The sequence below is a fragment of the Brassica oleracea genome, chromosome C2 (genome assembly GCF_000695525.1).
Source record: "Brassica oleracea var. oleracea cultivar TO1000 chromosome C2, BOL, whole genome shotgun sequence".
NCBI classification, from domain to species: Eukaryota; Viridiplantae; Streptophyta; class Magnoliopsida; order Brassicales; family Brassicaceae; genus Brassica; species Brassica oleracea.
This window is the reverse complement of record NC_027749.1, coordinates 50,482,307-50,508,202: the sequence shown is the minus strand read 5'-3', so window position 1 is coordinate 50,508,202 and position 25,896 is coordinate 50,482,307. Positions and strand designations below refer to the sequence as shown.

Sequence of the window (25,896 nt, the reverse complement as noted above, 5' to 3'; positions counted from 1 at the left end):
ACCATGTCTTCAAAAAGAGGAAGATGTGAAGAAGATGAACTCGCCGACTATACTATATGTAGTGAAAGAAAATTATAGTCTAGTACGATTCTTATATTTTTGTACCATTCGCAAGTACCAAACTAAATAGTATGCTACGGTTCTTGTATTATTGTACCATCGATTGTTTGATAAATTCATTATTTATCAATTTATAGTTTACAACTATATATACTATACTATGTATTTTGTTCTATACTATTTGGGTTTAGAGTTTATATTTGAGTTTAGGGTTTAGTGATTAAGATTTAGAGTTTAGTATTTGGAAGGTGGGGGTTGAGGTTTGGGTTTAGTGACCCGTATTATGTATGTTCCATTTGACGATTAATAAAGAGTGTTCTATTTTGCTCACTAATTTGTACTATGCTATGTATTTTGTTTCATTCTATTTGAGTTTAGAGTCTATACTTGGGTTTAGGGTTTAGTGATTAGGATTTAGGTTTAGTATTTGGAAGGTAGGAGTTTAGGTTTGGGTTTAGTGATAACATTTTTGGGTTTAGTATTCAAAAGTTAGGTCTCAGTTTAGCATTGAGGAGTTGTGTGTTGGATTGGAGTCCTATACTATTCAAAAATTAGGTTTGGATTTAGTTTAATATTACATAATATTATATACTGTTTTCAGATTTTGATAATTGGGTTTATGGTTTATATTTGGGTTTATGGTTCAGTAATTAGGGTTTAGGGTTTAATATTTAGATGGTTGGGTGATGTTTAAAGTTTAGGGTTTAGTATTTAGGAGTTGAGGTTTAGAGTAAAGTTTAGTATTTACTAGATGTGAGTGGATTTTGAATCATATTATATTTCAGTGATGTGGTATAGAAAAATCAAATGCATATTTATGTGTTAAACAAAAGTGTGGTGTTAGTTGTATTACGTGTGATAATTAATTATGGAGTGTCAAATTGTTGATGTCATCAATTTTCTTTCTCTGTTACTGGCAACTTGGAAAAAAAAAGTAGTACCGGATAAAACTTGACATAATTATTATGGACTGTCAAAATCAACGCTACGCACTTAATTTCTTTTTCAAATTCGGTCTTTGGCAAATTTTCCCATATTGTAAAACATTAGGTGGGACCCGCAATAATAGAGCTGGTTGAGGTGGCCACGTGAGAGAGCGAAGTGAGGTAGGCAACTTAAAGTTTTCGTATCACGTGATGCGGTGCGACCTACGTCAATAAACTGCCACGTCTCATATACTTTAATCCGAATTTAATTACGTAGTTATTAATTGGAGACGTATTATTCATTAATTATTTAATCTAGTTTCATTTCATCACAAGACACGCAAGAAAATATATTAGAAAATAGAGGATATATTTGTTAACTGATCCCTAAGATGATTCGTGAGGAAAGGAATATCCATGTTGTAAGGAAATTTGTTTACACCATCTCAGACCATTAGACTTAAACTACTTAAATTGTACGAGTAAGGAAGAATATAAAACAGATAATGATTAGGACAACTAATTGCCTTATAAAAAAGTGAAAAAAAGAAAAGAGAAAGAAGACAGATAACACATATGCGATGCTCCCAGCTCAGTCCCATACACTATTTTGTATATAAATAACTTTTTTACAATAACCAGTTTATTTAATTAAACAATGGATGTAAAAAACATTATAATCTGGAAAAGCATAATACTTTAAATAATTAGGTTTATGCTTATATTTAAAAAAAATTAAAACACCGAATGGAGTTTTAAAAATGATAGACCTTATGTGAAATTGACTTTGGTTCTTGAAAATATAATCAACTTTCTCGCATCCCTAATTATTTTCAGTCTTAATCTTTTTTTTTTAATTATATTCCAAAATTGGAGGGGATGAATTTGCTAAAGATCCTAGTAATATTTTCCCTTGTTTTAAATATATAAATATTCTGATAATTATATCAAGTGTTTGTGTGTACAAGAACCTGCTGGGATGTGATGGAATCTTCAATTAGTTTATCTAGAACTAATCTATAATAAAAAGTAAGCTAAGTACGTAGAATAATAATACAATTTAGGATTTTATAGGGTTGCGACTACGTTAAGGAAAACTAAACCCATTTAAAGCCTTAGATAGTTAGTTAGATTTATCCGAAACTTAAAAAAAGGGAACTAACTCTGTTAATTGTGATAATAATTTACAAAGAAAGACCAATATTTATAAATAGATGAATTAAGATGAATCGCCGTACGTCTTGTACCAATTCATATCAACATTATTGGTTAAGTAATTTGGTATTAAAATAGTATTTGGGTCTAACTTTTTGTTTGCGATTTGTCAAACTAAAAGCTTGAATCTTATGTTCATGGCTCTTAAAGAACCTAGAAGATTTTCATCGCCTGTACATTCATAATTTCTAGCTCGAATTTGGGCAATATGATGTCTAGCTTTGTGTAATGAAAAGGGATCGTGTAGCAGACGGATTGTGACCAAACACATCCAGGATTAATTGGCCATCACTTTGGAACTAATATCCTTTCTCCTTTGTCGAGATCTCGAGCTATTCTTATGTTGCCTAACCTCTACCGTCACGGATTAGCTGCCTCAAGGGGCAACAGTGAGTGATAAAAAGGCTGCATTGGCCGTTAATTTTGACACTAACACACCCTCACTTGGAACTATTAGTTTGGGTCTTATCTTGAAATGGACCTACGAATGATGCATATAACCAAAGTGCCCCTGCGATTGTCGTCACTCCCGCCGACTCTTGATGTTGTAATAGTTTTTGGCACGTGAGTCGACCCACCGGCTCCCCATCTCTACCACGAAACCGATGTCGCACGTGTTTTGATGCGGTCATCTTTTTTATTCTTGTTATGTGCCATGAAAGTGTGGTCTGCATAACTCTATTAATCATTCTTAGCCTAAAAACACAATGGACATAATTTTTTTCTCTTTTACAATGGACATCAATTGATCTCCTGACAATAACTGTACGCAGGAAACCACAGCCATAGCCATTATAAACCTGGTAAACGATATTAATAAACTTTGTGTTAATTAAGTCCATTTTAGAGAATCTGCACATTTTAGCTAGAGATGATTCAATACATTTTAGTCAGTATTATTTAATAAATTCATGGGCCTAATATAGGTTAGGGATGGAGAAAGCGTGTTTAGAGAGATAACCTAACAACTCACGAGACAAAGTTTCTGACGCTTGCACAGCAGCAGGATGGCGACTTCGTCATGCTCGATCTCCTGAAGCTGAATCATTGCAATTTCACTTATGTACGGTAACACTCCCATCATCTCTGTCAACTCTTGATTTATTTGTTTGGGAAGTGGGTGATATTGCGTTAGCCTCGTACTCAGCTAAGCATACTTGGGAATCCATTAGAAATAGACTTGATCACAAACCATGGACCGAAAATGTTTGGTTCAAGGGATGCATCCCGAGCCATGCCTTCATGATGTGGATGACACACTTGGACCGTCTCCCAACACGATCTCGTACTGCATCTTGGGGAACACAACATATAGACACTTGTTGTGTTTGTAATGTTTTTATTGAGAGCAGGGATCATCTCTTCCTTCCATGTACGTTTACCGAGCAAGTTTGGGTCCTTGTTACTAAACGGTTAGGCTACAGCCCCTTTCGATTCCACACTTGGACAGCTTTTATGGAATGGCTTAGCTTACAGGACAGTGTATGCTCTCCTACCCTTCGTCTCTTGGTTGGTCAAGCAACAATATACACCCTTTGGCTGGAAAGAAATAACAGGCTTCATAACTCCATCTCGTCAACCGCACCGGCGACTTTCAAAAGGATAGACAGACTTGTTCGAGATGCCATTCTAGCAAGGAGAAACCGCAAGAAATTTCGGAATCTCATGCTACAATGGTTAACATACGACTGAAACACCCTCTGTGGGTTTAGTTACTTTTAGCTTTTCTTTGTTTTTATTTTTTTGGCAGAGGATAGCTAGATGGCTTTAACCTTTTTGTAATTTGCAAACAATCTCATTTTTAATGAAATTCACGTACTTATCAAAAAAAAAAAAAAAAAAAACTCACGAGACAAAGTGGAGAGCATGTGAGTGTTCTTTTCCTATCTCCCTATATACTATTCTTCTTGTGACCCAACACTAATTATTTATTGTATTATCTTGTATAGTCATACCCTTTCTTCTATTTATTAAGTCTATTTAGTTATGCATAAATATTCTTAATTATAAATACAACTGTATATGACATTAGGTATATAACAACACATTTTCAAAAGAAAAAGAAAGAACCACATACATATATTGTTACATCTCACATATATGAGAGCTTATAATTGCCATGTATTTTCACACTGTATACATAGATTGCCCCATATAATATACTTTAAATTTATCAACTCGTGATTCATCTGGACTTCTAACAAAAAAAAATATTTCAGTGCACATAAAATAGCTCTAATAAGTTCACCCTTTTCGGTTTATTTTAGTACTCTATCTAATACTCCATCTGTTTCAGAAAATGTATGTTTTAGGGTTTTCACACTTATTAAGAAACATATCAAATTTTAGTTACCAATTCATTATTTTCCATTATCAACTATTTTCCACAACTTTTAATCAATAAAATTTTTATAAGCACCATTATATTTTTAAAGTTTACAATTTGTAATTAATTTATTCATTGAAAAAGTAAAACATATATCTTTTTGAAACAATTTTTTTATAAAATATGAATTTTTTTTTTAAACAACATAAATGTATTTAAACGTATAAAAAGAAGATATATATATGCCACCACCGAGCCGTGTTTATTTCCATTTAAAAACTATAGTTAACGTAAGATCGTATGGCTATCTTGTTACGATCATTATTGTGGCAACCTTTGCCACCACGCGTATAAACAATCCCCTATATATTATTTGTGAAACATTACAACTTCTTTTTGTAGACACGTGTCATTACTAAGATGATTCTTAGAATTATTAGAGAAATATGTTGGTCCATCTAATTATATTGAAAGCTTTTTATTAAACTAACCATAAATTCATTATTAATGTTATTTATTATTTCCTTAAATAAAGATTACGGAATTGCCTAATGTGGCTAAATTATATATGACAATTAATGATTTTGAATAATAAAGATCTGATAAAAAATAATATATCTTCTATCTTCTATCAAAATTGTTTAATTTTAAACTATTAAAATAATTTAAAAAATCACAATAACCATATTATAAAAATTTAGATTTTTCTGTATATGTTATATTTTGAATTTTAAAAAACGACTATAAATTACTAAAACTGTTAAAAGTCTCATATTCAAATTTTGCGATCCATGGTTTAAAACTTTTGTTATGACAAAATACAAATTATTACAAAATCATATAAATAAAAGTTTAATTTAATTAATCATTAAGATTTAAAATATATATGTATATATATCATTCTAAATTAAACTATAAACCATATTGAATAAATAAATATTTTAATTTCAAAATTTACTTTGAATTATTATTTTTTGATAAAAGTTTTGTACTAACAAATTACTAAAATTATTAATCCCACTATAAAATTTTTTGTTATGAGTAATTTAAAGTTTTTGCTATTAAAGATACACATGATAAAAAATATATATGAGTAGAAAGCATCATTTAATAGATATTAATATTAAAAATATACTATGTATGTTAATATCATTTAAATTTAATTACATATCCTATCAAATTTTTAAAAAAATTGTTTGGATTAATAAAATTGATTTATACGTTCGCACCAATTTAATTATATATGTAATAGTTACTAACTTTTAATTATTCAATATATATTTATTATTTCATAATATGTAAGAACATATAATACATAAAATAATTTATATATATAATGTTTGTTCCGCGCAAGGCGCGGATCTTAATCTAGTACTGTAATATATAAAAGATGTGCATACGCATGACTATACAAAGTTATACGAATATTTTGCTTTTTTGGTCAAACGAATAAATTGCTATGTTTTTTAAATTACTGTATTGAAAATAAGTATTTGCATGATCTCGCTAGCTAAACTCGTCACTGGTTTAAAACAAACTAGATCCGCGCCTTGCGCAGGATTAACATTATATAGAAATTATTTTTACGTATTATATATTATTTTTACACATTATGAAATAATAAATATATTAAAAATTAAAAATTCAGTAACTTTTATCAAAAAAAATTGTTCAAAAAAAATTTCAAAATTAAAATATTTATGTATTTAATATGGTATATAGTTAATTTAAATGATATATATATATATATATATATATATATATTTAATCTTAATATTTAATAAATGAGTCTTCATACTTATATGATTTTATAATCATTTGTATCTTGTCATAAAAAAAATTTAAACCATGGTTCACAAAAATTTTAATGTGAGACTTTTAACAATTTTAGTAATTTATAGTCATTTTTAAAAATTCAAAATATAACATATTCAAAAAATCTAAATTTTATTATATGGTTAGTGTGGTTATTTAATTTATTTTAATAAGTTAAAATTGAAAAAAATAATAGAGAATACACTATTTTTTATCCAATCTTTATTATTCAAAATCATTAATTGTCATATATATTTTAGCTACATTAGACAATTCTGTAATTTTTTATTTATAGAAATAATAAAAAATTAATAATTAATTTATGGTTAGTTTAATAAAAAACTTATTATATATTTAGATGGACCAACCTATTTCTCTAGAAATTCTAAAATTCATTGTGAAGATGATACATGACTACCTCAAATGTTGTAATGTTTCTCTTTTAATATATAGGTGATTGATTTCTTTTTACACTATTTAAATTCGTCACTAACTTAAAACAAAAAAGGTATATACTGTTTCATTGGTCACGCGAGTAGTTGATAAAATAGCTTGATTTCTTTTCTTTTTTGCTTGTTTTCAGAATACCCAATTATTCTTTTTGAGAAACTTAATTGTATACCAATCCATTTATCTAGGGGAAAGTATAATATTACCTATCAACTAGGTGATTTGCCCGCACATGCGGGCATAATCATTTTACTAATAGTTATTAATATATGTATTATGATTTAAACATCATAATAACTTATTCTTAATCATTTTAGTTTTTTTTTATTTTTATTTCAGTCTATGTCTCCGTAACACAAAAAATCTATAAAAGTATGAGACTATAAGAGCATAATTACATATCAAATATTCTACACAGTAAAGTAAATTGAGAATGTGAATTTTTGGTATCTGTTAATCTACTTTGTATTTTTGAATCATAAACATATATTAAATTACCAAAAAAACACTAAAACACACAAAATCCAAGCAAGAACAAAATAAATAAAAAGTAAATGAAAATTAAAGTTCGATGATAATTTAGAAGAATTTTTTTTAAAAAAAACGAATTGAGAAAATGACAATATTTCATTGGTTTACTTGATCAATATACACATTGACTTATTTTAATATTTCATAAGTTTACTTTTAATAAAAGAAAAAATAGATAATGATAGTTTTATTATTAAAGTTAAATTGCGGTTAATTATATAATGATAAATCTAATTATTAATTAAAAATATATCTATTTTAGCCGTTTCATAACATGATTACATATGCAACTCTCTAAACTTAATATCAAAGCATATTTTTCTTATAGATTAAGCAATACTTAATTCATAATTCCAAACTCCATGTAACAAAACCGACTTGCTCCTAGTCTTTCAAACTCAAAGAAAAAAAAAATAGAATTCCAACTAAAAAACAAATATCAAAAGTACATAAATATATATGTCAAAAACTATAATCGAGACAATTTAGAATGAATGAAAAAAATGAAACTATAGAATTCTAAAACATCTTACATCATATGAAAATAAGAATTGGTCCTAACTTGAGTAAAATAATTATAATTGTAATTCCAATTTGAAAATTTGAAATAGTTTTATATTATTTAAATTAATAAATTAATGATTTATGCTAAAAACTAATAAGAATCTCGTGAAAGTTAAAATAATTATGATTTACAGTTTATTTGTTTACATAATAGTCTTTTAAGAAAATTTTAATTTAAACAAAGTTATAATTCTTTGAAACTCTTGAAAGATTAAAAGTTAATAAAGTAAATTTTAAATTTTCATAAATATAAGGTACTTGTTGTAAAAAAAAATATATATATATATATATATATATATATATATATATATATATATATTGAAAATATTCTTTTTTGAAAGTTATTCTTGCAACTGGATGATAATTGATAACAATAAATATTTAGTAAAAATAAAAACAAAGAAATATTAAATTTTCAACTTAAATAACAAATACAAGTTATTCTTGTAAATGAATGATAAGAATAAAAATGAAAATATCACAAAAATCAGGTTACCAAACAAATATAAATCAAATTTATTGCTATTGTTTATATACTTCTTTTTAGTATTTTAATACTAAAATAAATTTAATAATTTTTAAAAATATGCCATGACATATTATGCTTACAAACAAATATAAATCAATTTTTTTATTTTGTATAAAACTATTTATAATATTATTTTAGTATAATGATAAATCTAATTATGATATGTGTATATATAATACTAATTATAAAAATAAATAAATAAGAAATAAAGATTAGATAAACACAAAATAAATACATGGAATTATCTTCTTTTTTTGAAAACATTTTCCATTTATTTTTGAGATATTTTTATAATATTAGTTTGTAATCAGTTAAATAATGAATTATATAATTTATTTATTAAATATTAAAACTTTAATTAGTCAAATTAAAATTGTTTAATGACTCAGCCTAAAATCATGGAGAAAATGATAAATAAGCAAATTTACTTTTCAAATAATCGTAAAGATTAACCCATTCAAGTATATATGTGACCTCCTAATTATTATCAGAATAGTACTTTAGATTTTATCCACAATTCAAAAGAGTCCGAGGGTGCAGAGAGTACAGATTAAAAGATAATGTGAGCATGTACTTTTACAGGCTTGGAAGGACACTGCTGCCAAGTGCCAATGAATCAAATACAGTATTTATCTTTTACTTGCGGAGCAATAAATATTAAAGGATCTAAATCGGGATCACCAAAAATAAATATAAATAATAAACATGTGAAATAAAATAATGCCTGTGAGTTAAGAGGGTGGTAGTATTTGTATATTTGTATTAGATTCAACAACTAGTGAATATTTTTTGACAAGTCTAAACTAGACTTTGTTTTTTTTATTCTTTCTTCTGAGTCTAAACTATATATCAAGTCCGAGTATTTTTGCGTTACTTTTTTTTTCTTTTAGCGCCGCTAAATGGATAAACCCCTATTATCTTTCGACGACGCAAGTAGACAAATCACTCCCATGACGCCGTTAAATTACGTAACATAACACCGTTAGCTTAACGTCGTTTAGATGAACTGAGTTACTACTTAAACTGTAATAACGATTGTATAAAAAGAACTCCAGTTCCTCATCTCCTAAACAAAGAGACAGACAGAGAGAATCGGCCAAGAAAGTGAGAAAGCTCTCTCCCTCATCTGCGAGGTGACAATTGTGCATGGTAGATTCATCGATCATCTACAAGGTACTAACATTCTTACGTCTCTATTGAATCTCTTAATTACTTCATGGTTTCACTTAGATTTTTACTAACATTCTCTTGGTTTGAAATTCGATTATTATTATTGTTTGCTGAATTATGGTTTAATTATGATTGTTTTGTAATTTAGAGGCAGATCGATCGTTCGATAGATTTTCTCTCATAATTCAGATACTTTCAAGCTCCAATTCTCAACAAAGTCTTATCTTAAATCTGCAGCTATAAGTCGCAGATCTAAGGGAGTATCTCTCGAATTTTGACCACCACATAATCTAACGTTATAAGTTAAAAGCTGTGGTTGATGGAGTTTCCACATTCTCGTGTCTTTGAAGCACAAGGTAATAATTACAGAGCGCTACATGTTTCAGATTCTTCTTCTTCTTTTCTTTTAGGTTCTGGATTCTCGTCTTTCTTTCACAAGTTACTAAAGAAAAATATCGTAATAATAATAAAAGATAATTGTCTTTTTCATTTTAATTTTTGATTATTAAGAAGACTTTTCTCTACAGGGAGAAAAAAACCAACGCATGATTTTTTATCAGCCTGCAGTAATTCCAACGTCCATCCTTCAGATCCAATGCCTTCATCTCAAGGTATTTTATTACTAATTTTGTATTTCTTCGTAGAGGGAAATAAGAGAGATGTAATGAAAATACTACTAATTATCGAACATATTAAATTAAAACAAAAAGAATAGTCCATTTTTATATAAGTCGTCATAAATATCTCTATGTTAATGATGACGATGACCCGTCAGATCTAATTTTGTTACATGAGATCTGAAAACCACTTTTGTTTGTTTTTTATTTATTTTTTGTTTAGTGTCAGAAGATCTGGTCTGAAAACACACATTATGTTCTGTTAAAAAGTACATATAACTACATAAGTACCATTTTCATGTAAAAGTCTAGCTCTGAAACAAACATCTAGATAATGCTGTGTCACGTGATATATAAATTAGAGGCCAGATCTGGAGTGCTTGTGTGTGATATGTTAGTTGTAGAAGGTGGGGTATATGCCATGTGATTAGTTGGACCTGTTTACTAATTACGGATCCAAATTTAATCTTATTTGATTAAAATTATTAACGAAGTTTGTCAGCGTTTGTTCTTAATAAGACTAATGTACGGACATGCAAGTACAATTCGACATGAGCTTTGTATATGTAGATAAATCTCAGGCAGTACATGTATGTACAATTAGATTGTTTATGTCTTCATTTACAGTGTTGTCATAACTCGTATGTGTGTAAGAGTTTCGTATGTATTTAGCGTTTACGTATATATTTTCATTTTTTATATGAAAAACTAATCATGTTTTCTGTTTTATGTAAATGATACTTTTGAGAAAACGTTGGTCCTAACCTTCGATGGTGTATATATAATAAACAGGTGGGTATCCGAAAACTCATGATTTTCTACAACCGTTCGAACATGTTGGAACAAGAGCTAGTGCCAAGGAGGAAGGGACCAGAGGTAGTGATGACACAACGGTGGCATCGTCGGAGCTGAAGTCACCGTACGTTCATAACCAGCACGTGCTTCCCGGTGGTATAGGGACTTACACGATCAGTCAAATGCCTTACTTGAATCATAACCATCTTCAGCGAGTTCCTAAACCAAAGGTCTCTCCGATGTTTACGGTGTCCCAAGCTAGCTGTAACGAGAGGAACGCAGTGGAGGATAATTCGGTTTCTAATTGCAGCTCTTACGCTGCAAAGAATGGGTTCACTCTGTGGAATGAATCTATAGAGAAGAGAGGGCATACAAGAAAGAGGCAGAGCCAGAGTTTCATGGACATGATAAAGTCTGCCAAAGGAAATTCTCAGGAGGATGATATGGATGATGATGATGAAGAGTTTGTTACGAATAAAGGGAGCAACACATCCACTAGTCAGTCCCAGAGAGGTTTGTCATTCACTAGAAGGCTTAATTAGATTCAATGTTCTAAAATCGGTCTAGGCGATGCTTAGGTGTGTCCACTTACACGGTAAATCGGTATAAACTAAATGATTTCTTTTAAAGAGATTTGAATAAATCGGTTGAAACAGCGCCTAGAAGTCCAATTAAACACTAATCCCTTTTAAAACGCCTAATTACCATACGTCTAACCATTTCTTGAACACTCATTAGATTACATTTCTTAAACGATATAATTGACAAGATGTTGTCACTTGTGATCTTTTCTTTACAGTGGATTTGAGAGTCAAAGTAGATAAGAAAGGTCATGGTAACGAACAAAAGCCGAACACTCCTAGGTCAAAACATTCTGCAACAGAGCAACGGAGGAGGAGCAAGATCAATGATAGGTGAGTTTACAAGTAAGATATGGACTTTAGTTTGGTAGATTACAAAGAGGGTGAGAGTTGATCCAAGTTATATATGGAACAGATTTCAAACGTTGAGACAATTGATCCCTAACAGCGACCAAAAGCGGGACAAGGCGTCATTCTTACTAGAGGTATGAGTAATAGAAGTTTCTTTGAATATGTTCTTGTCACACAAACTTACTTAGAAAATATATAATGATACAGGTTATTCAATACATTCACTTCTTACAAGAGAAAGTAGACAAACACGAGGTAACTCTTAGCTTAAACCTTCCTTCTAATTTGTCTATTATTTTGTTAAAACTAATCTAAAAGAGAAACCTCAACAGCCACCTGAAGGAACTGTTCCAGTCCTCGCAGAGGCTCAAGCCGTCGACATGGAGCATCAACAGTATCTGAAAAGGGCAACGGATACGACTTCGTTTCCTGTGTTGGGTCAAAGGAACAGTTTCTTCTCTCCAGAATTGTCACAGCTTTGTCCAGTTTCATCATCAGATGTTGCTGCAATGGAATGTGAAAATCTGAGAGAAGAGGAGGAGGTAGAGGAGCTTTCTATTCATAAGGGTACAATCAGTATATCAAGTGTTTACTCCCAAGGGTGAGTTTGATTTCAACTCTAATCAAAGTAATAAGACTAAAGAGAAATGTTAATAAAAAAAATTACTTGGAATATAGGTTACTGAAAACATTGTCAGAAACACTTCAATCATCAGGAGTGGACTTGTCCAGGTCAAGGATCTCTGTACAAATCAAGCTCTCTAAACAGCCTCAAGAGGTATGCTTCCGTTGCTTCTAATTTTAGTTTCCATTAATTTTACTTTCTAAGAAATATCAAAAGAAGAACAAAATAAATAGTATTTTTGGGCTAGTAACATTAGTAGATTATTTATAATTTGAAATATGTTATACCAATATTTATCAATTATTTGTTTTACTACGATTTTACTTTTCTTAACTAAAATAAATGTTTGTTTGAGAAAATTAAAATAAAATGTTTCGAAAAGCAAAATGATATAGATGATTTTTGATATCTTATAAGTTATAACTTTTCTTTTAATCTCAGGATGAAGAAGTTCATCTGAAGGTTCGACCTCATCTCCAAAGTGGAGATGAAAACCACAACGATGACGAAAACAATAACATCAAGCAGTCGCGTACACAAAAGAAATTAAAAAAGGACCACGGCATCAGAAACATATAATGGAGAAACAGAGTAACACTAGGGCCAATTATTATTTTTATCCATTTTTAGCTTCTGGCTTGAAGATGGATCACACAAAAGGTTTATATTTGATTCATATATATATACTTTTTTTTGTAACTAAAAAGGTTAAACTTCGGTCTATTAAAGACACAGACTTAACTTCCGGGTAGGAGGTGCAACCCACGGATAGACCATCTCCCGGATATTCAAATGGACCGAAAAACAATAGCCCATATCCGTGTAAGTTTCGCATAGCAGGTGGATCGAACCTTAACTGTAGTGACATCCCAAGCCTTTTTCCTTACCACTTGACCACAAACTTCCGGTCAAATTATATATATATATATTTGAAATAAAAAAAACTATTCTAAGGTTGGTAGTATGAAACCGGAATAAAACAACCAACAAAAACTAAATTTCTATAAAATGTTCGAGCAGTCTTGGCCAAAAAGTCCGCTATTTCTATAACATGTTCGATCAGTCTTGGCCAAAAAATCTGCTGCCGGTTGTCCGTCTTTGGAACGCCTGTGATTTTGAAATCCTGGAATCTTATTTGATTCATATATTGCATACAATAAAACCTCTATAAATTAATAATGTTGGGACTTTAAAATTTTATTAATAGAGATATTAATTTACAAAAGTGTACTTATTTAGATTTTAGTGTATAGACATTAATTGTTATTTTTTTTAAATTTAGCATTTATATTAATTTTATTATATTATTTGGTGTATATATATATTGCACAGAACTTAAATGTAGTTTTAGATATAATATTACTATATCTCATCAAAAATATATTAAGTGTTAAAAAATATAAAGATAATTCCATTGTGAATATAAAATAAATAATATAATAATAGATTCTTACTTATATAAAATATGTATGAATATAAATTATTAATTTATAATTTTAATGGGACCATATATTTACATAGAATTTTCTAAAAATTATTATCTTATTATTTTATCGATTTGTGTTAAATTTTGAACCGGTCCAAGTTAGGATTGGATTTTTTTTTATTAATTTACAGATATTATTAATTTATCGGGTATTAATTTATAGAGGTTTTTTTTTGTAAAAAATTTTATAGAGGTTTTACTGTATCTTTCTTTTGTACATTTTGATTATATCATCTATCTCTGTTCGTAAACATATTTTTATCATATTATCATACATAACCGATAAACACTCTTTTTCCATAACATATGGTTTTTGTAGAGGGTAGGTACTCTCGTTAAATTGACGAAACCTTAAAACTGAAATAAGTAATAAACCGGACAAAAAACTTAACCAAATTTATGAGGTTTATAATTTTTTTCCCCTATATTTCGGAACCAGTTTTGGAAGACAACTTTATACTGATTTCCTTGTTAACATTTTTAACTTTCCTAATTAACTTTGTTGCCAATAACATTTCCAATTATAAATTATCAATCGATTCATTCAACTTCTTATTTTGGGTCACGTTCTTATTTCTTTTCTGTTTTGGTAGTCCTGTATTATCAAGTTCTATTTTTTGGTCATGGTGATATTCAATTATTTATTCAACAAAAAGATTATGTGCAAGTTAACATTGTTTTTCTTGAGAAAATGCAAGTTCATAGTGTGTCATTTTAATTATAACAACATTATAGAAAACAATGGATATGAAAATAGAACAGAATTATGCACAAGTAATTATTAAGCACAACTAGTCACCTACCTGGAGGTGCAAATATGTCAACTTTCACCTACCTGCCCAACTGGAGTTCCAAATTTCCACGTGCTCTTTGCTTTCCCCTTTAATTTCTATTTCTTTTGTGTTTTTTCTAGAAATAATTTTAACATGAACAGTGGTAGTGAATCTACAGAAAATGGCTTGTGGATATATCTTATTGACAATCTTCTTAATCTTATTTCTTTTGCGCTTTGCTCGTTATGTCTTTGCATTTAGGTTTTTACCGGAGTTTTACGTATATTTTTTTTGTTTTTGAGTCATTGCAAGAATGTTTTCTGAAAGGCGAAATTTAGATGGCTTTTGTGCAATAAACAAATGAAGTTGAGCTTAACACTCACGTTGGGTGTTTGGACTCTAATTTAGACCTGACGAAAAGCTCCATACAATCACATTGGCCATGCACGTACGACGTTCATGAAAAACCAATGCAAACTCATTGGCATTCGTCCAAATCGAGGACCATATCAACATTTATATTGGCCATGAAGCCAACTTGACAGATCTTCCCATACGACTACAGTGATCAGTTAAATCGGTTATAGTGGTTCCGACTTCTCGTAGTATTTGAACCTTCTATTGTTGTTGAAACATGTTTTGTTTTCCTTTTTCTTTTCCTAAGGCTTCTATTAGATTCAAAACCTTGTTTATGTCTATGATCACGGATATTTCAACGCAGTGTGTATATCTAATCTATCTATTTTGTTTCTTTCAGTGATAGCTTCTTTAGTATTTGCTTTTATTTGTTCTTTAAGTATGAGCGAATTGTCTTCTATTGGATCACATCACATATTACTACTTCACGATCCACCCAAAGTATTCAAGCCAAAATATAAGTGTCTTGTATATTGGCAATGAAACGAGTAAACCATTATTATATATGTCACACTATTAAGTTACTAGCTTCCCTTCATATTTAATTTAACTATCAACATACCAAAACATGGAATGGAAAACATTTAGAGAGAAAAAATCGTAGTTGCCGTGACCGTGTTTCTTATAACTAGATATTGTATTTCATTGTATCGTTGTTATCTCGTTTCTTTCTTTGTTGTTTCATAGGTTGGGATTAAATCTTTCATGTTAATTTGATCCAACTATAAGACCTATCATTTTATCATGTAATAGTTAGTTTATGTTTTATTTGAAAGTCATTAGTGAAAGAAACATACTATTAAATTTGACCTTCTGGTAGTCTCCTTGTATGATTGTATTCTGTTCAAATATGCAAAAACAACAAAACAATAATTTATTGGTGAAATAGTTCTGAAAGGATCTATAAATCTCCTTTAATTTCAAATGATGACTATATTAATATATATTGATAAAATATTAAAGATAAGATAAAGATAAGGCACTCCACCTTTTTGTTTACTGACATAAAACACAGCAGCTACATGTCAACATATACAGGTTAGAAAAACATGTCAACATATTTTTGCGTTATTTCGGAAGAAATACTTGCTAGTTACTAGAAAACCTTTCCACCAGTCTAATGACAAAAATATCCAAAAGTCTGGTTTACTCTTCAAAAGCTTTTTCACAGAAATTAGCATATGTGGCTACCTACCTGGGAATGCATACCACGTGATCGTTACTAATAATTTAGATAGCGATATTTAATTTTAATAAAATACCATGTTCTAACACTCACTTTCTTTTGAAAGAAGGGGTTTTAACTCGCCCACCTTTTAAGCAGTATTATCTTTTAACTCCCACTTAAAAAATATTATGATTACATTGTTGTTCTTGTATTTACATATGAAATCATTAAACTTACGTCTTTTTTAGAATTTACTTGTGTATACTGATACGAAATCAGTTCTTCTCGGATATTATTAATATAATATGTATACAGCGGTATATGTATATGTGTAAATATATGAAATAATATAAAGTAAAGATTAATTATTTGTGTATGATGTTAAACACAAAAGAGCTTCCATTTACGTTCATCGTTTTAAATTACTACAAAATGATGTAATTTTTAATTTTCAAACGCAGAAAGTATATTTAAGTCCCACTATCATAATAATTAGTATTTTAATATAAAAACTTAGAAAATAAAAGTAAACGATAACAATAATTTATTTTTTGCTAAAATTTGTAACGATAATAATGCCATGAAAAATTAAGCCATCACTCCATTAAATTAAATGGGGCTTATTGAATTTATTAAGTATCTGGTTTTTTAACCAAAATCTTCCCTTATTGGATTAGGTATTTATAAAAATTATTATAAATCCAAGATTGTTGGACTTATCATCTGTATAAATCCCACTAACCAATTTTTAGAAATCCATTAAAATGGATTTTCTACCCATCTATAAATATCGACGAATTTTATTGTACATGTTATCCATCTCATTGCAAAACAATTTCCTCACTATCTTTATCCTCCAAACCAATCAAAATATTTATTTCTCTCCTACGTACGTACTTCATAGTTATGGCATCGTCACTTCTGACATCTTCCGGAATTATCCCTACCACCAGTTCCAACATGGTTGTCCGGTCATTCTTACCCTTTGGATCTGTCCGCCTGACCCGTCCGTACAACAAGTCGTCCTTGCTCATCTCATGTTGCTCCTCTGTGTCCAAGAAGGCTGAGACTAGTGGTACTGACCTCAAAACCGTTGTGGAACGGTGGCCAGAGTATATTCCGAACAAGCTCCCCGACAAGAACTACGTGCGTGTATTTGATACGACGCTCCGTGACGGCGAACAATCTCCCGGTGCAGCCCTTACTCCACCGCAGAAGATAGAGATTGCCCGGCAGCTCGCTAAACTCAGAGTAGACATCATGGAAGTTGGTTTTCCCGTGTCATCAGAGGAAGAGTTCGAAACCATCAAAACCATCGCCAAAACCGTGGGAAACGAGGTTGTTTCTTTATTTCCTTCTTCAAACTATATCGTTTTTTTTCATAAAAAAACTATATCAAGTTTATTTGATAAAGAGAGTTTATAATGAAATTCAAATTAAGGATAATTATTACGTTGAAAGCTAAGGGGTGTCAGTGGGAATTGAATTGATAATGACTCTTAGAATTTTCAAGTGGGAATTGAATTGATAATGAGTCTTAGAATTTTGAAGTCTAGTGTTATTGGTTTATAGATTCTCACATTCTCATTAAAATCTAGTGTTATTGGTTTGATGATTCTATAATTCTATACAAAATCATTTATTATTCAATTTTTTTTAGATTTTAATGATTCTACAAATTTATTAAAGAAATGTTATTGAAAGTTGAATTCTTAACATTTTAACTCACAAAACAAGATTTTGAGAATACTACATGTTTTTCTTGAATTCTTAGAATCATTACATTATTTTATTTTCATAGATTTTCACAATATACAAAATTCTCTACAATTCTTTCCAAATTTAACAAATCTCTCAACTTTTAAAATCAACAAACTCTATAGAAATCTAAAGAGGTGTTGTTGGTTTATATATTTTGATTGATTTAGAAATTCATATAGTATTTACAAATCCAAGTAAAATATACGGATTTTCAAATTTTCTCGGATTAGTATTTACAAATCTGGAGGTTTTTCCTCGGATTTGAGTCTTTGTATTTTTAACAAAAAAACTCTATATAAATCCATTATTAAATTATATCTATTAATAAATCCGCATGGTTGAATAACACTTGATTTGAATTAGAATTTATAGATCATAAAATCAATAACACTTGATTTCAATACGGATTTTAAAATCATAGAACCAATAACACTAAATTTAGTTTAGATTTTCAAATCCATTAAAATACACCAACCAATAACTCCCACCAAGTCTCACTAACACCCCCTAAGTCAATAAGTTATTTCAACCTCACACAATAGTTGTTTTGGTGCCAAACTTTCCCGTATAGCTGTGGTCAAGTGGTATGCAAGACCGAGAATGTGTTAAAATACTCTACTCTTTCCGTGATCTCGACCTCACTTGAAACAAATTCACATCTATGTAAAAAGTATGGGGTTGGGCTTTAATACAATTAGTTTACATGGTACTCTGGTAAAAGGCGATTCAGCTTTTTAACATTAGTTTATAAATTCGGATCCGGCAGTGTCGTGACCATTCAGAAAAAAATTACTCAATAAAATTAAGTGTGTTTTATCGGAGTTGACTGGATTAGTCGATAAGACATATAAAATAAATAGACCGCATGTTAATTGGCATGGTTTTCATGAAAAGCATGCATGCACAAATGAAGAAATGGTCAAAGAATTAGCACTAAAAGACTATCGTGTGTGATTGCTAGGTTGATGAGGAAACAGGTTATATCCCAGTGATATGCGTCATCGCACGAAGCAAAGAAAGAGATATAAAGGCGGCTTGGGAGTCAGTGAAGTACGCAAAGAGGCCGAGGATAGTCATATTCACTTCTACTAGTGACATTCACTTGAAATATAAGTTGAAAATGACTAGAGAAGAAGTCGTCGAGATGGTCGCGAGTAGCATTAGGTTTGCTAAAAGTTTAGGCTTCGAAGACATCGAGTTTGGTTGCGAAGATGGCGGCAGGTTCACATCTTAAAACCTATACATTTCCATTATTATTTTTTTTCACAGGTTCAAAAGAACATAAAATTGTGGTACTATGTTTCTATAAAGAAAATATTTGTTGCGGTAAAATAAAATATTAGATCCGAATCAACCAATGGTAGCCTAGTGGTCATGCGAAATGAAATCATTTCTTAGTTCTCATTTAGAAAATCTATGATTCAGCTACTCGTCAGTTTCATTTTTTTAGATGATTAATTGGACTGCGGTTCAGACAATCAAAGTTGCAAACAAAAACAATATCGGATCGGCCAATGTAATACATGAATATTTCAAATAATGATGGCATAATTACTTTAAAATGTTATTAACTGTTGCTAGATAACGTTATAGATTTTGCTGACTTTGTAAGGAACTTTATATATAAAATTTTCTTTTTACCATGTCATACATTATTATAAAATACTAATTTGTGATTAAAATTAAGCAGGTCCGACAAGGATTATATATGCAAGGTTTTTGAAGAAGCGATCAAAGCGGGTGCAACCACCCTGGCCTGCCCGGACACGGTGGGGATCAACATGCCGCACGAATACGGGAAACTTGTGAGATACATCAAAGCAAACACTCCTGGAATTGATGATGTTATCTTCAGCGCTCATTGTCACAATGACCTTGGTGTTGCTACCGCCAACACAATCGCCGTACCTTTTCTAATCCTGAAATTTTGTTCATTTATTTACAAATATCAATTCAAAATACATAAATAACAATGAGTTTACACATTATGTATAAATAAACAGGGTATATGTGCGGGAGCACGACAAGTCGAAGTAACAATCAATGGAATAGGTGAAAGAAGTGGGAATGCACCGCTTGAAGAGGTAAGAACTGCTAGAAATCCACTTCCAAAGTGAGATAGAACATAAGATAGTACAACTGATATGAATCGATCTATTACTCATTTTGTTGCGAGTTGGTTTTGAAAACAGTCCAAGAAAGTCAACAAGCTCGTAATGGTTTATTATCATCAATTCATCATCAAGATGAATATTTATTTGGTATATATAGGTCGTGATGGCTTTGAAATGTCGAGGAGCATTTGTGATGGGTGGTGTTTACACAAGAATAGACACACGCCAAATTATGGCTACCAGCAAGATGGTAACTTTGACATGTCGAGGAGCTAGTGTTTTCTATCCTTAGCGTTTATAATAATTGACTAATAGTTGCTAATTCTTGAGCAGGTTCAAGAATATACTGGCTTGTATGTTCAGCCACATAAACCTATAGTTGGAGCCAACTGTTTTGTTCATGAGAGCGGCATTCACCAGGTTCGGTGCATATATATACATGCATAACTACTTATATTATACAGAAAGTCAGTTATGAGATTGATTTGGTTATCATTCTTTACACATTTTGAAGGATGGGATATTGAAAAATCGGAGTACATATGAGATCTTATCACCAGAAGATGTTGGAGTTGTGAAATCTCAAAATTCAGGCATTGTTCTTGGAAAGCTTAGGTAATTATTCAATTTTAAGTAATATTATTCAATTTTGAAGTAATATTTTAGTGGTTTTACTAATGAAATTACGGGACGTACCATTTTAACTCGTTTGTATAACTATGGAACTATGTAGTGGACGTCATGCGGTTAAAGGTCGTCTGAAAGAGGTACATACCTTGTAATTTAATCATATATGTACTCGTTGGTTACACAACTATCATATATAAATACTCAAATAAGAGATCTATGTATTTATTCATTAACATACTTGAATATCTATTTCTGCTCTCAGTTGGGATATGAAATCAGTGATGAGAAACTGAACGAGGTTTTCTCACGGTTCAGAGATTTAACCAAGCAGAAAAAGGTTTTGTTTTTAATTTTCTATATATATATATATATATATATATATAATATATCCTGTGCACATATGCTTATGATATAGCTTATATACTAAGTATATTTGATATAAGAATTTTAAATACGAATTGCTTATGAAATCTCACACTTAAGTATGGGGTTGGGTTTCATATTGTTGATAATTTCAGAGAGTCACGGATGATGATCTAAGGGCATTAGTAACGTGTGGTGATGAAATCTTCTCCTCAGAGAAATTAAACGGCACTAACGACAACGAAATCAACAGAAACGGCTATGTACCGTCTCCTCAGATTTCCTCTGTGGTATGAATTATGTGACCACGTCTGTTATGTTTGTGTATCACTGTAATATCAAGTTTCTTTTGAAACTTGTAATGAATAAAACAAGTTTCTTTTCCTCTAAAGATGAAAAGCTTAAGCATTAATCACTTGCCTGGGAGGTGCAAAAGGTTCCAATTGTCACCCATCTATCGAACAGAGTATATTAGGGTTGGTAATGGGCTAAATATATTGAGATATATATACTCTCGTATATTCTCTATATCATTAGCTATATAAGACCATCATTAACGGTAAAGGGCTCTTAGGTTTTTTTTTTTCTTTTTTTGTCTGATTTAAAAAAAAACAAATTAAAAACGAATCAATTGCGGGCTGTCACATGTCAGTGGAGCCCGTAAAAAGTGGCAAAACCCTCTCAAACTCGACTCTTACTGAAAAAGTAGAAGAGGCAGCCCTTAGAATTTAGGTGGGATCCGCATGATTTTAAATTTTTTTTTTTAAGGGGCAACTTTATAAGGCGCCGTTGTTGATGCTCTAACTTTTTTTTTTGTAACACCAATACTTTCATTTAATTAAAGGCCTCATGCCCAAACGATGTCTGAACAGAAAATGAAAACTTAAGAAGCTGAAAGAGATAATTTAGCTAAGCGGTCGGCATCTTCGTTGAAAGAACGCGAGATGTGTGTGAACGAAATCTCGACAAATGCAGAAGAGATTTGTTGAATATCGTTGATGAAACCAAAGATCTCCTTCGCCTGCGCGTCGTTGTTGATTGCTCTAACGAGCGTTGAGTTGTCAGAGAGCATCCGGAGTTTAGGGAGCTCGAGCTCTACTGCGTCGATTAATCCAGCACGGAGTGCCAGCGCTTCCGCTACTAGAGGTGAGGGCACAAAGTTTTGGGCCCTCGATTCTTGGTGGATCATTCTTCCTGAAGGCTTATTGATGATCCATGCGAGGCCAGCTCTCCTTGATTGAGCATCGTAAGCTGCGTCCGATTTGCACGTCGGAGTATCACCGGTGGCGCTTCTGAACTGATGCTTCCTCTTTGGATGGGGTAAGACGTTCGTTGATTGTGTCTGATGAGCTTGTGCATTAACCCATTCCCTTGCCAGTCTTATCGCCTTGGTTGCTACTTCTGTCGGAGTAAAGGTTCGCTTTTCAAACAAGAGCGTGTTACGAGCTGTCCACAAGGACCAGCACACCCATGGTAGAATGGTTGAGGAGACTCCCGAGGGTGGGAGGCATATTTGTCTCCTGAACGCAATCACATCCTTCTTGAAGTCGACCTCCGTAGCTAGGTGAACTACTTGTCGTATAGGGATTAGTTTCCAGACTTCCTTAGCGAAAGGGCAATTGAAGAAGGTATGCATTGTAGATTCTACTCCTTTGCATCTTACACAGAGTGCCTCTGATTGAATTCCTCTTCTTTGCAGTAGTTCCCCGAGGGGGATGGCTTCTTGTATGATGGACCACATAAAGAGCTTCATCTTTGGCGAGCACTTGGCGTTCCATACATCTTTCACCCACTCAAACGCATCTGGTATAGTTTCTTGTTGACGTTATCCTTTCATAGCTGCTGTATAGTAGCCTGACTTTGCTGTGTACTTGCCTGTTTGTAGTGGTTGCCACACATAGATGTCTTCAGTGGCTTGGTTCCCTGGGTGGATCATTTGGATTTCCTCTGCCACAAGGGGTAACAGTTCTTCTAATCTCTTCTTGTTCCATTTCATGTTTGAGGTTAGAAGGTCTGAAACCGTAAGATCCATAGCCGCTTCAGGGATAGGTCCAAATGGTTTGAGGTTCTTTTCCAGTGATATCCATGAGTCTTTCCACACCTTAGTAGCTAAGCCGTTCCCTATTGCTTTACCCACATTATCTCTTAGGAGTTCCCTGCCATGTAGTATGCTTCGCCATCCATGCGAGCAAACCGTAGGGACTGTGACCTCCATGAAGTTTTTGTTTTGGTAGTACTTGCCTAGTACCACTCTCGCTAGTAGACAGGTTGGGTTGGTTAAGATCCTCCATGCTTGTTTAGCCAGTAGAGCTTGATTAAATAATTGAATATCCCTCAGTCCCAAACCCCCCACCTGCTTTTGGTTTTGTGAGTCTGTCCCAAGCCACCCAGCACATCTTTTTGGTTCCATCAGCCGTGTCCCACCAGAAATGAGTTAGGACTGACTGAATCCTTTTACACAAGCTGACAGGTAACTCAAAGCAAGACATTGAAAATGTGGGGATTGCCGTTAGGACCGCTTTCAGCATGGTTAGTTTACCAGCTTTGGATAGGTGTCTTGTGGACAGGCTCGAGGCTCTCTGTCTTATACGATCCACTATCGCCGTGAATAGATCCTTCTTCCTTCTCCCGAAATGTTCAGGTAACCCAAGATATTTTCCTTGTCCTCCTTCCTTTGCTGTTGATGCTCTAACTAATCGTAGATATTGTTTCCTTTATTGTTGGAGTTGTACGTGTATAAAATAACATATTAAACCTAAACTCGTCACAACTCTTTATACGATGAAATATTCATCTTCAGTTTTAAGCTCTAAAAATCTATTATACATCATATGGCCTTTAATCTGTAGAAATATTTTTTTTAAGATTCATCTTAAAATGTTTATAACGTCTTAAATCTCAAGACCGACCTTGAATATATCACAAGAGTTTCTTATATTTTTGTCAAAATGTTAATTAAGTCTCTGTTCAAGGGCCTCTCTAAATTATAATCACATCTTTAATCTATGGATACTTTTGAAATGTGAATATTTACCCATCTTCATACCTATATAATAAATTAACAATAACTAAATGATCATAAGTTGAAATATAATAAGTCGACAAACAAGCGGATTATGACAAGTTTAATGTTCACATTTTCTATAAAAAATGGTAAACAAGTTCAATATTTCTCGTATACATATAGGACATATGGACATGTATTTTAACATATAACACTTTGTTTTTGAGACATTCGTTTTCTCCACAAAGGTACAAACTAACGTTTCTCTCGCCAAAAACAACCGCCGCTTAAACAATTCCACGGCTAAGCAACGCCGCCGTGATAACAACGAACGCAATCCTCGCATTGATCGGCCTCGCAACCTTATGCCATCAGTATCGCAGTGTCAACGCTTCATCCAAACTCTCTTATCGTGATAGCGACTCTTCTTCATCTCTTCCTTAGGCCTCATCGCCGCTCTCTACGACAACTACATCATCATAACTCTCTACCTCTTCTTCCTCTTCCTCTCCATTCTTTCCACCCTAATCTTCTCCTTCTCCATCTTCATCTTCCTTGTAACCAGTGTTCTAAAAGACGGTCTAAGTGCCCGCCTAGGCGGCGTTTAGCCGCTATACGGTAATTTACCGTACTATTTTCATGTTATACAGGGTTTTATGCGGATTTCTATAATTCAAATGAATAATAGCGTTTAGTCGGATATTATGCGGTCTACGCGGACGTCTATGCGGATTTTAAACATTAATATTCAAAAAAATAAACTATTAATATTATTATTATATTTTATTAATGTTATTATTTATATTACTTTTACTTATTTCATGTATTTTATATGATTGTAGATATTAGTATAATTGTTGCAAAATCATTTTATATTTATCATCTTTATATATTTAAAATGGCTTTAATTTTTATAATTTAAATCTATTTATATATGTTAAAATATATACTTTTACATAAAATTATATTTAAAATATATTTATGTTTAGTTTTTTTCAAAATAATGTATATATATTTATCTTATGTACCGCGTTTAGGCATCCGCCTATACGGCTATGCGCTATACAGTCAGCGTAATAAACGCCTAGTGCGTTTTAAAACACTGTTTGTAACTAATTCTTCCGCCGGCAAAGCGTTTTCAGACAAGGGTATAGGGAATGTCAAGACCGGTGATCTTCAAAACTGGATCGGAGACCATTTCCTTCGAAGTAAGAACTGGGAAGGGATGAAAAGATGCATGGCTGATTCTACCATTTGTAAGTTTCGTCCACGTGACGTTGACTTTGACGCCAAACATCTCTCGCACGTAAAGGTATGTGATGATACATCATCATTCTTGCGTTTTAACCCAATACATACATAATGAAAGTTAGATCGGAAGGACTATTTTTTTTTTTTTGTGGACCATCGAAATTTTTCATTAAAACTAAACCAAGACCGGTTCAATGGTCTGGGTCAGAACAAAGTTTGATAAAGAGTTTTTTGCAGCAGAGTCCTCAAAACAGAGTGTCTCTCGGCGACAAAAACTAAACGATACAAAATCAAAGGAAATTGAAAGGAGATAGATATCAGAGAGGATGCCGTGAAGATCAGAGAAGCTTGATCCATCTGCAATTGCCGTCACC

At 31.7% G+C, this 25,896-nt stretch overlaps 3 protein-coding genes across 6 annotated transcripts in view; all 3 read left to right on the top strand.

The window, feature by feature from the left end:
• Nucleotides 1-9,452: 9,452 nt before the first annotated feature.
• On the top strand, nt 9,453-13,466 carry LOC106320151 (transcription factor BIM1-like). The gene is made up of 10 exons (XM_013758521.1): nt 9,453-9,589; nt 9,824-9,942; nt 10,114-10,197; nt 10,996-11,511; nt 11,798-11,912; nt 11,995-12,064; nt 12,138-12,185; nt 12,263-12,531; nt 12,609-12,708; nt 12,997-13,466. Exons 2-10 carry the CDS (start codon nt 9,906-9,908, stop codon nt 13,132-13,134), a joined length of 1,377 nt encoding a protein of 458 aa, XP_013613975.1. The 5' UTR covers nt 9,453-9,589; nt 9,824-9,905; the 3' UTR covers nt 13,135-13,466.
• A 3,739-nt stretch (nt 13,467-17,205) lies between these two features.
• LOC106324637 (methylthioalkylmalate synthase 1, chloroplastic-like) lies at nt 17,206-21,679 on the top strand. Its single transcript, XM_013762587.1, has 10 exons — nt 17,206-17,737; nt 19,122-19,381; nt 19,851-20,064; nt 20,164-20,244; nt 20,432-20,524; nt 20,608-20,694; nt 20,789-20,889; nt 21,008-21,041; nt 21,167-21,241; nt 21,423-21,679. The coding sequence occupies exons 1-10, from the start codon at nt 17,306-17,308 to the stop codon at nt 21,561-21,563; spliced, it is 1,518 nt and encodes a 505-aa protein (XP_013618041.1). The 5' UTR covers nt 17,206-17,305; the 3' UTR covers nt 21,564-21,679.
• A 177-nt stretch (nt 21,680-21,856) lies between these two features.
• The window catches only part of LOC106324649, a 12,404-nt gene continuing 8,364 nt past the window's right edge, over nt 21,857-25,896 (top strand). The window contains exons 1-6 of one of the 4 annotated variants that reach the window (XM_013762601.1): nt 21,857-22,895; nt 22,967-23,073; nt 23,153-23,226; nt 23,731-23,908; nt 25,405-25,583; nt 25,760-25,843. In XM_013762601.1, coding sequence (XP_013618055.1) covers nt 22,983-23,073; nt 23,153-23,226; nt 23,731-23,908; nt 25,405-25,583; nt 25,760-25,801 — 564 coding nt within the window. In that variant the 5' untranslated portion in view covers nt 21,857-22,895; nt 22,967-22,982 and the 3' untranslated portion in view covers nt 25,802-25,843. Of the gene's footprint in view, nt 23,074-23,152; nt 23,227-23,730; nt 24,099-25,404; nt 25,584-25,759; nt 25,844-25,896 lie in introns of those variants that run through there. The other 3 variants (XM_013762602.1, XM_013762603.1, XR_001266720.1) reach the window with 3 other exon arrangements.